Here is a 14,294-nt window from a genome sequence, read left to right as displayed (position 1 = left end):
CAAACTGAACCTTATTATATTCTCATGACTGAATGATTTGTGCTCATGTAATCACAGCCTGAGAGCCCAACTCAAATTGAGTGTGTGGGAAAAGAGAGGAAGGCTACTATTAAATTAATCTCTCCTCCTGCCAGGCAGTCAAAACCGCTAATCATACCCAAAGGAAAGCAGGAAGTAAAACCAGAGCAACATGCTGAACACGGCAGCTAACACCGGTCATGGCAGCGGCAGCAGCAGAAGTGGCAGGGTCCTACGATTAGGGCGAAGCGGAGGGAGCGGGAGAGGAAGGGGAGAAATCCACATACATCGTTGAGCTTTACTGAGAACTCCTTGTTTTCTGCAACATGCTTGGTCACCTTTGACCCCTGTGGCGATGCGGAGGGGTCCTCGCACAGGCTGTTGGCGTTATCCAGCAGCTTGGTGGTGTAGAAGGAGGCCACTGCGCCTCCGGGCTCGTACACGCGACGGGTTCCCGGCCACTTGCCCTTAAGCACCGCCTGGCAGATGCTGTCCAGGCGGTTGATAATCACGCGATCCTAAACACAATCATAAACAGCTAGCACCGGCCAACAACTGTTTGCAATAATTCCAATTGAAAAAAAATAACAACAACAACAACAAAAAAACACACTGGAGTACACTTGTGTGCTGCGATTCACCTTTGGCCAATAGGACGCAGCCAGCATGTATCCTCCTCCCTGAAAGGGTTGAGAAGAGTTGTTGGCGACGCCATTCTCAGCCACGTGGGTGTCGAGTGTTTCATCCTGCGTCGTGCTCAGAGACGCTACGCTGTCTTCGTCAAAGCCCTTCACACTTGTCGCAGGCACTGAAAACGTGGCGGCGGCAACAGATGGACAGACATCAGACACTCTCCTCAAACTTCAGAGTGGGTGAAGATTTAAATTCCGACATAAAAATGGCTCCACGATAAATAGTTCCATTAAAGAGTTAAAGGAACTCACCTTTCTTCTTTCTGTCTTCACCGTCACTATCGCTGTCATCCGATGAGGATGAGGATGATGAGGAGGACGACGATGAACCGGAAGAGCAGGATGACGAGGAGGACGAGGAGCTGGACCCGGAATGTGAGGAGGAAGAGGAGGACGAGGACGAGGAGGAAGAGGAGCGCGAGGACGAGCTGGAGGAGGAGCCGTCCGAGTCGGACTCGGAGCCGTGCTGCCGGTTCTCCCGGCGGCTCCTCTTGCTGGACTTCTTGGGTTTCCTCTCCGAGGAGTTGGGCGTGAGGGGTTTGGTCCGTGCCGCCGCCATCTGCTGCTCGCTGTCCATCGGCACGGGGACGGGCTTCTCCTCCAAGCCTGTGGGGGTCGCCGGCGCCTCAGTGGGGCTCCAGCTCCCTCCCCGCCTCTCCTTGCCCTCCTCCCCGTCGGAGGCGGGCTCCACTTTGGGCACCGCCAGGCACGGCTCTGTGTCTCTTTGGGCGGGCGGGGGCAGCGGCGAGCCCGTCAGCATGGAGCCGGCGGCCTGGTACTGAGTGTGCAGGAGCGGCGTGGGCGTGCGCGACTGCTGCTGCGCGGCTTTTGTGTGGCTGTAGTTGCGCTGGGCGGCCATGAAGCTGAGCTCGGGGTCTCTCAGAATGTGGTAGTCGGTGCGGCTGACGCCGTGCTTGGCGGCGCCGATGAGCAGGTCGCGGTCGTGAGTGGCCACCTCCCACCACACGGGTAGGTCGGAGCTCATCTGGCACAGCGACAGGCGCTCGTAGAGCAACGTGTGGCGGAGGACTTGCTCCCTCACCTGGCGGAGCAGCTCCACCCTGTAAAGGGTGCGCGAGGCCCGTTCCTCCGTGATGGGCTGGATGTTGAGCGACGGGTCCACGGCGGAGTCTGGAAAGAGAGCGCCGAGAGCGTGAGGAAGAACTCCAAAGACCTGTTTGTGTCTTGAGCTTAAATATCAGACTGTTTGTTTTTCCACAAATGATTAACCTTATCAGTGCCTCTGCCACCGCCGCTGCCCTGCCAGCTTGTCGCTTGTTTACCAAAGTGCTACTGACTTCTCCCCAAACCCGCGTGGACGGGGGGAAATACTGCGTGTATTCAAATGTATTTCACCGTGAGAAATACATAGGATAAACAACTGACAAAGCATATTTCATCTGGTTGTATTTTCGGGTTTCGAGTGTGGTTTGTGCGTCTGTTCTGTTGGGACTGGAGAATACTGGAGAATATTCTCACAAAGCTTGATGGAGGGGTGCAAAACGAGCCAACGAAGAACCCATTACAGTTTGGAGCACATTCAAGTCGCACAGGGTGGATTATTTTTCAATTTGATTAATATTGCAAGATGTTTGCCAGCTCAATGCCATACACCTTAAATCCAGTAGATGGTGGTAAAAGACTACTAGAGAATAAACCAAGGCTTGTACAAATACAATATCTTAATCCACACATACAGCTCCCAATAGGCTGCAAATAGAACCACATTACCACTTTATTATTGATATTCTGAGCATTTTGGGATACATTACACAAAAAAACCCAGCAAATTTGCGGGGAAATGTGTTCTCAGACCTGCCGTTTAGTTTTTCTTGGGATTAATTAGCCGTCACTTAAATGTGTTAAAAATGGATTGCCTGTTTGTTTCATGTCATGTGTATGAAAAGACGATCGGGCCTCTGACCTCCCTCTTTGGGTGGCAGGCGGCACACCCGCCGGCACATCGCGGTGAAAGCACACAGGTACTTCTGCAGGCTCTCGTCGGTCTTCTTGTGCAGCCGAGCCATGGCCCTGAACTTAGTCCAGTCGAACCGCCCCAGGTTGGGGTCGAAAACGACGCCAAAAGTGGAGACGACGCGGTAGAAGTCGGCTTCTTCTCTCCTGGTCCATCTGGGAAAATAAAAACACCCATCACTCCATGCTCTGCTCTCACAACGATCAGACGTTTCAGACGTCATCAGGAGTTTGTTGCTTCACTGATTTGCGTTCTGACCTTTGCTGGCGTTCTATCTTGGCAGCCATCTTGGGGTTGAGGGTGTCGTTGAGGGTCGGGGGCAGCGGGCAGAGCGGAGCAGACAGGATCATGGCCTGCTGGGACTGAGACTGAGTCTGATGGATTTGCAGAATCTGCCGGCTCTTGGTGAAGCGTTGAGAGGCGGTGATCAGACGGCGAAGCCTGGCGGTCAACACGGAGGGGGAGGGCCAGTAGCCAGTCTCGCCTTCCGCCACTGGGACGGCATCTGAATCAATAGAGTGTGATCAGACTGAACAGGCCCACGTGTTTCGCAACTTCAAACTTTCCAGATTTGCCCGCAGGAAGTCTGTGGGTATAATTACCCAGATTAATTCATCTTGGGATTACAAACGTGTAATACTCACCTCCAGCGTTGTCGGTGACAACCAAGTCTCCCGGCGAAGAGGCGTCATCCTGCAGGAGAGAACCGAGTGCGTTTGTGGTTAAAGAATGTTGCGACATCATACTTAAACCAGATATCAGAAGAAACAAGTCCCATTATACCGAAGCGTCCTTAAACCCTTACCTCCATCTCGTCCTTTAACAGTGCGGGAGCGGGCTTGTATTCTGGATCATCCACATCCCTTCACCAAACACATGCAAAGAATATAATTGTATAATAATTGTAATGGCTCAAGATTGAGCCTATGAGGTTATAACAAAGACCACTCTGTTTTTTGTGTTGTTTTTTTTTATAGAGCCTCGAACTGATGTTGTGCACCTACCCGTCCATGAAATCATTGCTTCTCTGCTCAGCAGCGATGGCCTTCTCATCCGGTCGTCCAACGCGGTCTAGGAAGCACAGTTTGGGATCTGCACGAATAGTGTTGTACTTCTCATAGCCTGCCGGAGTACAAGAGGATGAGCAAGATTAACAAAGAATAATGGATGACGACTGTTCCAAACGGTCAAATAGGAGCTTGGTAATGTTCATGTCAGGTATGAACTTTATACTTTATACTGCCATCTCCTCTCAAGGCACTGAAAACACTGGAGTAAAGCCATACATATGCTCAAATACCACATTTTCATTTAGCACACATGCACATGTAAGATAAGTGACAACGAGGGCTGATGCTTCTCACCATGCTTATAGATACCCAGCAGCAGACACTTGTCAGAGATGGCATCCCACCACAAGGCTGGCAGCTCGGAATGATCCGGCTCCGGCACCCAGATTTTTACCTCACTGCAAACAAACGAATGGGGGGGAGGTGATTTACACACATATTTGTATGTTATATGCTGTTTGCTGATGTCAGCAGCATTTTCACTTGTTTTCATTCAGGAAAGACTAAACAAAACCAAAAAAAACCAATATATATACACATTATAGGTACTGGTTTAAAAAGTACACTCTAATTTTAGCTGCAGAAAACACAAATGCTGATATATTTCAGCTCGTAATATTTTACATAACCAAGATAACCATCTTTTACATTATAATGTCATTTTTTGAGATACACCTGTAGTTTGTAGGTCACCTTGTTTAATCCTCTTTAATAGTCTACTGACTTTATTGGAAGGATTTTTTTTTCTTCCGTGTGGTATATTTAGTTGCTTTTCAACAGTATAGCATAAGAGGAAAGAAAAAAAGACCTTCCTCTCTTTCACCAGCAGGTGGTGCTCTACAACCTTCCCATGAAACGTGTTCATCTGTGAGTTCCCTCAACAGGTTGATACAACCCTGTAATGATCACACTCAAGACCCACAGATTAGGGTCAGTGAGGAAGAGAGCGCTCTGAAGTCCTGTCCAGTCAGATCTGTCTGATCTTCTCTCTCGCACATTAAAAGCTACATCCGAATCCATCCGACTTCGGTCAAGCGCTCCCCTTCAGCCACAGTGATCGTGTCCTGGTAAGCGGACTGTTATATTAGACAGCAAAACTAAGTAAGCATGTTAAAAAAATGTGACACTCCGGGGTTAATGGACGTGTGGAGTGCAGCTCACCTGGAATCCACGCCATCGAGCACCTGCTGGGCCTGGCTTCCTATCACCTCTTGTTTCAGGTAGTACAGCATTCTGACCCTGAGCAGCACCCTGCACAGAAACCCCCCCCCCCCCGGCTGGTTTACAACAAAGGCCCGACCACACACAAATGCTGAGCGAGCAGAACGAACACACACACACGCACACACACGTGCAGCGACACACTGAGCAATCGAGTGAAATGTGTGACAGCGAATTACGCTCCTTTCAATAACAATAAGGATTCAGTGAGGACGTTTTCATGAATTCACGTCAAGAGGAGCTGTGCATCGGAGACGTGAAATATGCACGTCAGAAGGCCCGGTCCGTTATCTCAGTGAATTTATTGTATCGTGTAAGTCAACAACGTTTTATAGATCTCACAGGGAGCCGCCAGCGGCTCCACAACTCGGCTCTGAGGACCCAACGAACAGACGAGCGTGTCTCTCCAGTCGTCATTTGGTTGTACCGTGGCAGTAGATGAAGGCTGGGAAGTGGAGGATGACAAGGTAGAGAGAGGCTGACTCACAGGGGAGACATTAGCTCTGTGATGCATGGTCGCACATCACAGGCAGCCGCCTGTGTGCGGAAAAACAGTCAAGTGGTGGGAGCTGTGGTGAGCTGGCTACAATCTCTGGTAAGCCTTGAGAGGGTTTCTGATGATTAAAGTGCAGTGCATAATCATTTATATATTATATATATATATGAGTATAAACTGTCTTTTAAATCACTGTCACGTCTGATAAGCACGTCCATAATGTCCTGGGAGATTGAGAAAACGCTCCCCACTGATGCATCTTAAATCTTTATCTGCGAGCTACACTTGTGAAATACCATAGTACTAAATATGCCTTGTCCAGGTGACACTTTTAGTACCTAGAACTCTTTGTATTAGAGCACGATTGTGCGCCAGCTGTTGGCCTGAGAAATCCCACACGTGAGAATGAACTGGAAAGTGATCAAGTGAGTCGTGACACCGTCTCCTCCTTTGAATTTGCAGCCACTTGTCAAGCAATTATCACTAATGCTACTACATTCATCCATCAACATGTGAAGCCGTGGCCTCTCCTGCAAGGCTTTCCCACAATACGGCTCTTCTATGAAGAGCACTAAAAGAACAGTGGATTGCCTTTCTGATGCATTCCGTGCTTCACCGGCCATAATTCAGCTAAATATTGTTATAAATGAATCCTTCCTCCATGCGCCGACAGGGCGTGGAATAACTGGAGGGCTCACGAGGTCGCTCCGTCTGTCTGTCTGTGCATCCGTCGACGTGATGGATGTCTGCCGTGACCAGTCTGGACTCGTGGCTCTGGTAAATCAAGAGTCGAACTTCCGTTTTGCTCCCTCTTCCGCCCTCTTTCCTCCCCGTGTGACTGGAGCCGCCCAGGAGCAGCTGCCGCTTCCTCTGCCTGTCAGCACAGCCCTTCATCACCGCTGTCTTCCAGGCTTTTGTTAACTCGCGTGTGTGTGTGTGTGTGTGTGTGTGTATGTGTGTGTGCGCAAAGCCAAGATGCGGTTTTGCCCAGAGAGGCTGCGGAGGATCTCGGCACAGTCACTCGCAGTTTTTTTTAAGAAGCACAAAAGCGAAGTATGCCTGGTATGAGTGGCATGCTAGAAATCCTCCACATCCCGATCGCAGGACCAAACTCATCTGAAAGCAGCGTAACGGGGATATTCTTCTTCACGTTTGCAGTTCTGACTCCACACACCATGCTTTGCAAAATTCCTCAGCGGATTGAATGATTACAGTTTCTTACTATCGTATGTACGAAGACGCGTCACAATGTGGCGATGTTATTATTGACAAATTGGTGAGAATCGTTTTCCACTATTTTCTGTCGTTCACATTTCAAGGCAGGAGCTTTGTCCTGCATCCGTGGCCCGGTTAAGGAGGCCGCTGAACATCCCCCCGCCTCGCTCACACACCCCCACCAGTCACATTCCAGGTCCTCGGACTGAAAACGCACAAGTCAGCAAACCCCCGCTTGACTACACGTCCCCGACTGCCCAGCGTGTCACATATCAGACAATCCCTGGATTCAGCACTACTGGACAAGGAAACAATGGAGAACTTTCTGTGGAAGCTGCAGTGTTCTGCATCCAAAGCCCCTTTTTAGTCACAAGCCCCAGGTTTACAAAAAAAAAAAAAAAAAAGGAGTAAAAGAGCGACTATTTGCTTGGCTTTGTAGCTCACCGGATCTTGTTTTTATAGCAGTCATCTTTTCCCCTCTGGCTGTAAATAAGTGAGATCTATGACGGCCATTAGGTGGGCCGAAGTCTCATGAAGATTCTTATCAGGCAGCTCGTCCCGATGTGATGCACGCCCGTTAATGAATCAGCACGCTGTCAGCTCCAATACACGTTTTAGTGCTTCCTAATTACCGTGGCTTGGCGCTGCAGCGCTTAGAATTTGAGCCACGTGCAAATTGTATTTTCACATACTTAGGCTTCATTCTATTAAAAATAAATGGAGACAGTCACTGTTAGAGGAGAATAATGACCACCTGCCAGTTGTCATAATAGCATAAAGGTTTAAACACAGACCCTGGAACACACACACGCTGTCAGCCACAGGAGATAAAGCAACCCAGCAAAGAAACTATTAGACACCGTTTGCGCTGCAAACAAACTAAATGATGATTAATACAGGACACATTCTCTCATTTTATCTATGGCTATTATTAGACAGGAATATATATTTGCTGTGCAGGGTAGCAACGTAATCTGACTTGACGTGAACTCGATTGAGTGAGTGCATTGGTGAGGCTCTGCAGAACAAGTGTGAGAGAAGGCCTACTTGTTGCAGTGATGTTTGAGGTGCTTCTTGTAGCCATCGTCCTGAAGCATGTGCTCTGGGTTGTGTTTCCTCAGCCACTCGGCTTTGTGGATGTCGAAAGAGCTGGACTGGGTCTTCATCTTCTTCCCTTTTCTTCCCCGAGGGACGGGGGCCGACAAGCCTGGTTAAGAAAAAAAAAGAAAAAAGATAAGGACTCTATTAGTGCATAGACTAATTCCTAAAGCCTGCTCTCTCTCTCTCTCTCTCTCTCTCTGCGAGACTCACCAAGGTGGTTCTGCAGCTCCTTCGTACGTCCGTCCTCAGTGGGGGCGATGAGGTCCCACATGAAGCTCTTGATTTTGTCGTCTCCGCGGTAGTGGACCAGGCAGTACGCCAGCAGCGCTCTGCAGATGGACTCCACATCTCGCTCGGTCAGCTGCTTCTTGAAGCGGCCGTGATTGAGAATATCTTTCCAACGGCCCCATCTGGAAAATCAAGAAGAAAAAAAACAAAAAAGTGAGAATACTGCACATCGAGATTCTTTTTATTTATTTATTTGACACATTCAATGAATTCATCTCACCCGTATACCAGCAGGTTCTTCTCCACTCGGAAGCACTCCGTGCGGCCGTAGCTGTTGAGGCGATCGTGGTTTCGTCTGAGCTTCGGTTTGGTTTCGTCACTGTCGCTTTCGCCCTCGGAGAGTTCGGCCAGCTCATCCTTGGTGGCGCTGAACGGCCTCGTCTGCTTCCTGACACGGGGAGTGTCGATCACCAAGCTGTTCTGTGTGGGGGGGGGGGGCAAACAGAAGTTTCAGAGGCTACTTTCCAAATATAAGGTATATTGTAAAGAGTCCTGTTTTATCTCCTTCTGGCTCCTCCGTCAAAGCCATCAATACAATGCTCAGCCAGACTTCGTTTATAATATAGTTTAATATGTCTATGTAAACACATCCCTCATAATATGTTATCTGTGTGTCTGTTGTAGATTTTCTATTATGGCTATATGTGAATATCTGTAAAAGTTATGTGACTATACGTATGTCCTCGTATGTAAGGGTATTTGTCTATTCTGGAATAATATTCTATAATTAATCCTGTGAAAAAATAAAAGAAATGTTTATTGCCAGGTATATTTATTGCCAGGTATGGGTGAGCAAACGCTCACCCATACCTGGCAATAAACGTCTTTCTGACTCTGGTTCATAAGCTGAAGGAGACCTGACTGGGTCACTTAAAGTCATGGTGCTGGCCATTGTCATTCTCAAGCTCTTTAGAGGCTTTAAAATAGCCCGAGGACACTGGAGACTATAAATACACTGTAAGTATGTTAATGTATGTTACCCGTGTCTTGTTACTGGTTTCTAATAAAATGCATACAAGTGTTTCATCTTTGAAGTTCAAATACACGGTTGCTTCACTTACTCTGCCGTTGACCATTTCCATATCGATGTCGGCCTTTTTGGCCCACTTGTCCCAGAAGTTCGGATCGTCCAGGGAGATGTCTGTCCGGTTTCCGGACGCTACAAAACTGGCCTGAAAGCCGACATCATAACATGTCAAGCTATAATCACGTTGTCCCTTCACCTTATTATGAAATGGTTAACCTAAAGCAGATCCAAAACATTTGCATCTTTCATTATTCACCTTTGCAAATGTGGATCCCCGTCCCTCGGACTCGATGGTGATGGTCTTCGTCCTGCGCTGGAGGATCTGGTCAATATCCTCTTCGCAAAACTTGGCTCCTTCGTCTTCTTCGTCCATGATGGCTCCGTAAGCTCCGCGCCGCAGCAGGTCCTCTATCTCCTTCTTGGAGAGCTGCTGCTGCACAGCCTGAGAGGCAACGAGAAGCAGTCAGAGTCTGGGTCAACAAAATATCCACCCATTAAAAAAAAAAATGAAAAAAAAAAAAGTCATGAGCCAATTGATTTTGAATTCGACCTTCAGGGTCGGAAACCGGCAGTAAGTAGCGACACCACAGTGTACTTACAATTTCTATACTTTCAATACTGTCATTGCATAATAGTCCATTGATATATCTAACTGAAAGCCATTGTGTCCATGTGTCACATGACACCATAGTACAGTATGCACCAACACTAATTCACCAAAGAAAAGAGGTCAACCCACAAGATTTCACTATAATTTTCCATGAAAATTGTGGGAAAACTGTTTTGAAGTGAAGTTTTCTCTCTCTTATTTTTTTAGTGGAGTGGAGCCACAGATAAATGATCTGCAAATATATCATTCACTGTAGCAAATTACATATCAATGTTTTATTAAATTGGATGAATTGGCTACAAATCATCCAGAAACTAACTCGATGCCTCCACTCCCCTTCCCCCCATCTATTTTCTGTCTCCTTCTGTTGTTTTCTTTTCTTTTTTCTCATACCCAACTATTTACGTCTTAGTTCTCCCATCTAATTCTTTTGTTTTATTTATTTTTCTTATCTAGTTGTGTCTTGTATTAAGTTTTTTTGATTAATGCGGGGGAAAGGGACCACGGACCATCACAGACTTTTGTTCGGATGTAGAAACAGATTGGGCTCAATTGATTCAATATTGATGCACGTTGTTCTTCTGTTGTAAAAAAAAAAAAAAAAATGGGGAAAATGCGAATAAAAGGATTTAAAAAAAAAAGAATCAGCTACAAAGTTGCTCTTTGAACAGCTGCAGAGAAACACAACTTCTTGATGTCAAACACGAGCACCTGCAACAATAAACGATATTCACAGAAACAACCTGCTTGAATCCTCACTGCAAACACACATCTGAGCTCAGCAGCTGTTTTAACATGTAAATATGTTCAATAAGACCCAGATGTGGAAAACTGCAAATACCTCAACCCTCCAGTTCAGATTATTCTCACGAGGACACGAGCATGCAGCTCAGCATCCCCCTACACACTTCACACACTGCTGACAAACTCCTTCACAAACAGATTACACTCTAATAGGATCGGTTACACTTCAAATGGAAATTGGGAGATTGACCTTCACGTTTTGGGGTTTGTTTTCCCGAGCGTCACGCCTCATTGTTGTCTTCGAGAAACAACTAACTTCATGTATTGTAAAGATAATTAAAACTAATGAGAGTGTTTTTTCTTTCTCAATATTGCTTCTTGAAGAGAGGACACAAGTCAATTTACTAGTAATACTGTGACGATGGTTTGATTAAAATAAACGCAGCGTTGCAGTTTTTCACATCACAGCCTGTCTCAAGCGTCGCTAAACTACTGAAAAGAAGAGCTGCTAAAGAGATTTCAAATGATAATAAACTAAAAAAGTGCAGTAATGTCACATTTCTACCTAATTTGTGCCAATCGAGTTGTGGTCAATAGTTCCATCATAATATCTATAGACTGCTGAGGAGAAAATATATATATCGTCATTTCCAGACAGAGCGCACCTGAATAAAAGCTGCACCCACCGAATTAAAAAAATACACGATACACCTGAATTCATCACCCATGTATTGGCGCGAAGCTCATAAAGCCTTAAAAATTCATAAATTAGCTGCGTCATGAGTTAAGCCGCAAAGTCCAACGGGTAATTACGGTAAATGTTAATCCACCAAACTCTCACTCTTCAATACTGAAGTCCGAATGAACACTTGCGTACAAAATATAGAGATTGCTGAGTCTTCTTGAGATATTGAAATCAAAATAATGACCTGAAAGGAGGTCAGAATGACCTTCTGCTACTGTGTGTGTGTGTGTGTGTGTGTGTGTGTGTGTGTGTGTTATCTTGACACGTTGTTGTGTGTAGAAAACACCAATCTATAGTGATAACGGCCATTTCATGCTAAAGTAAAAAAAAAAAAAGAAAAAAAAAGGGAGTGTCTTTTTCAGATGGGCTAAATTAATGAAATAAACATCAATTGTGTTTGTTGGATGGCTGAAGAGCTTGCATCGCGGGCCATTTGGACGCCGGTCAAACGTACCCCTCCCCCGGTGCTTCCTCCCAGGCTGTTGTCTCGACCGCTCATGCTCTGCAGCACGGCCTTGTCCAGGCCCAGCTTGAGGCTGGCCCGGTCGAACATTTCCCGCTCGTAGGAGTTCCTGGTGATCAGGCGGTACACCTTCACTGCCTTGTTCTGACCGATCCGGTGGCAGCGAGCCTGGGCCTGTGAAGAAACAGGAAGGAGCTCGGGAGATGGAAATAGCTGCGAGTGCTTCTACGCCTGCACTCTGACTCAATGACACCTGCTTTTAAATGATGGCCTGCTGTGATTCGACAGGCGAACAGATGACTTATATATAGACAACTGAACAGCGCCAGTCGAGCTGGCAGATGTTAAATGAGCGGATGGATCGATGGTAATTCTACACATTTATCTCGATTCACGCAGGAAAATAAGTCCTGTTTGATTCCGCAAACCTAAATTTCCTGCTCAGTGTTTTTATTTTCTCTCTTTCGGAGCACTGCTTGCATTTTAAAAGCTATTTTTGCACAGAGGCATTTTTTTTCTTCTTAGAAGCACTGAATGTTGAAAATTTAAATGTCACAATACAAAAATAGTAAGACATGAAGCACTTTTTATCATTTCAATAGTAAAGGGTTTTTCTGCTTTATTTGATTTGTTTAATATTACATTTGCAGTTTATATGAAACATCTAACAAAAAAAAAGTGCAGCAGAGTTTGAAGATAAAAAAAAGAGTGTGTGTTTGTCTGGATGAGCGCTGGAAATGTTGGTGTTTGTAAAAGTCCTAAATGGGATCCAGGTATTAAGAAGTTTGGGGACCACGGTGCTGAAAGTTACCTGCATTCACTGTTTTTTTATTCTATTTTATTCAATCACTTCTATCACACAAGATTTACTGCAGAATGACTGCAAGAGGTCTGCAAATAGGAAATATTGCTTATCATCATGTTAATTCCTTTACTTTAGTAATTGATCCAGTATTATTGTGAACAATCTAATGTGGCATATCCTGAATTGATAATAACTATTGTTTCTGTTGTTGCATGACTTTAAATGTTTTGAGATCTGTGGCTCAAACATTCCCACCAGAATCAATAAAGTTCTTTCTTATATTATAGAGATGTATTTATAAGTGGGACATTAAAATCTTCGACACAATGTGTGTAAACAGTAAGACTACAGCTAAACCTGGTACACAAAAGAACAGTGTGTAAAACATCTGTAAAAAAAACAATAATGTAATAACGTTGGTCATTTTAAATGTAATTAAGTCAATAATGTAATAGGATATGAGATCCTTTATCACAATAATAGTTTGCCAATAATATAATACATTATTACATTAAGGAGTAGCATTTAAAAATCCTTTGAACATGTAATAACGGCAAACTGATAATACATAAATATGCCTACAGTTCTTTGAAAAATGAACTTTTTTTGCAGGTTTGTGTGTCAGAGATAGGAATAGTGAATGGGACAGTCTACATGTTCATTCATTAAAGATTCATACTATGCAAGATTTTCTCATTATGGTTGGAATTATTTAAACTATTTTATGACATTATTGGCAAATTATTACATTACTGGCATCTATTATGCCATTGTTCATAATTACATTATTGGTTGCTTCATATGTCAGGCTGCTTTCAATTTGAAAAGAAGACTTTTTTCTTTTCTTTCCTAAATTAAAGTAAAACAAGGAAGTTGTGACACTCGGTGCAGACATGTTGAGACTGAACGGTATCAAAGCTGCCGCCACGGTTCGCCGTGTCCGTCCTACCTGCAGGTCGTTCTGTGGATTCCAGTCAGAGTCGAAGATGATGCAGGTGTCTGCTGCCGTGAGGTTGATTCCCAGACCGCCGGCCCTCGTGCACAGGAGGAAAACAAATCGGTCCGAGTCGGGCTTGCTGAAGCGGTCGATGGCGGCCTGCCGCAGGTTGCCGCGCACACGTCCGTCAATGCGCTCGTACAAGTACCTGCAACATCAAAATATAAACCTGGATGGATGTACGTGACGGAGTCTGAGCCATTCCGAGGCACTTTGCTTATATTCGTACCCTACTCAACCACTAGACTTGTGATTAATATTGATTGAGTGCGGAGATTACGTTAAAGCTTTTTATAACCATTTGAATGTATAATTCAAACTCATGGACTTTCCCCCCGATGGTCTGATCTTCTTTTCCTTGACATACAGAAGGATAAAACTGTTTCTACCAGCAGTGGTTATGCTCTTTATTCCTCGTGTCCATTCTCATCCCCTCCCACAGTCCGACCCCCTGCCCTCCCCGGGGTAATTCACTTCCAGTCAAGAGAAACCTCACAGAATCTCCCGCTTGTCTATTATGGTGGAGCCCTGAGGGCTTCTGTAACCCGCTGCTGAACCCTGTCTGAGGTCTGCGCTGCACAGCACCACACATGTTTACAATAGTTTCAAGGTTTGGGCCACTTCTGTTAGCAAGCCGGAAGAAATAAGAGGTGAAAGGGAGGAAACAGAGGGCATCAAATAAAAGAAAGAAGAAAAAGAGACAAGAGGAGTTTTTAGAGATAAAAAATGAGAGTCAAAGACAGAAACTCATGATCCTTAATAACTAAATTCCGAAGCCTAATTCCTGGTTGTAAATCTTCCTCTCTGATTTGTACGAGACTTTTGGG

At 45.5% G+C, this 14,294-nt stretch overlaps 1 protein-coding gene across 3 annotated transcripts in view; it reads right to left on the bottom strand.

Moving 5' to 3' along the window:
- chd9 (chromodomain helicase DNA binding protein 9) overlaps nucleotides 1–14,294 on the bottom strand; it is a 77,795-nt gene that overhangs the window by 4,583 nt on the left and 58,918 nt on the right. For 2 of the 3 annotated variants that reach the window (XM_080494887.1, XM_080494888.1), the window contains 17 exons: nucleotides 13,420–13,615; nucleotides 11,657–11,839; nucleotides 9,360–9,545; nucleotides 9,138–9,248; nucleotides 8,297–8,496; nucleotides 7,999–8,198; nucleotides 7,735–7,894; nucleotides 4,917–5,006; nucleotides 4,050–4,153; nucleotides 3,690–3,807; nucleotides 3,491–3,548; nucleotides 3,330–3,378; nucleotides 2,944–3,190; nucleotides 2,635–2,840; nucleotides 963–1,841; nucleotides 660–826; nucleotides 306–536 (listed from right to left, as the gene is read on the bottom strand). In XM_080494887.1, coding sequence (XP_080351013.1) covers nucleotides 306–536; nucleotides 660–826; nucleotides 963–1,841; nucleotides 2,635–2,840; nucleotides 2,944–3,190; nucleotides 3,330–3,378; nucleotides 3,491–3,548; nucleotides 3,690–3,807; nucleotides 4,050–4,153; nucleotides 4,917–5,006; nucleotides 7,735–7,894; nucleotides 7,999–8,198; nucleotides 8,297–8,496; nucleotides 9,138–9,248; nucleotides 9,360–9,545; nucleotides 11,657–11,839; nucleotides 13,420–13,615 — 3,385 coding nt within the window. The remainder of the gene's footprint in view (nucleotides 1–305; nucleotides 537–659; nucleotides 827–962; nucleotides 1,842–2,634; nucleotides 2,841–2,943; nucleotides 3,191–3,329; nucleotides 3,379–3,490; nucleotides 3,549–3,689; nucleotides 3,808–4,049; nucleotides 4,154–4,916; nucleotides 5,007–7,734; nucleotides 7,895–7,998; nucleotides 8,199–8,296; nucleotides 8,497–9,137; nucleotides 9,249–9,359; nucleotides 9,546–11,656; nucleotides 11,840–13,419; nucleotides 13,616–14,294) is intronic. The other variant, XM_080494889.1, reaches the window with a different exon arrangement.

The sequence above is a fragment of the Blennius ocellaris genome, assembly GCF_963422515.1.
Source record: "Blennius ocellaris genome assembly, chromosome: 1".
NCBI lineage: Eukaryota > Metazoa > Chordata > Actinopteri > Blenniiformes > Blenniidae > Blennius > Blennius ocellaris.
Note: the sequence above shows the minus strand (reverse complement) of the source record. Positions and strands in the feature narration are given on the sequence as shown.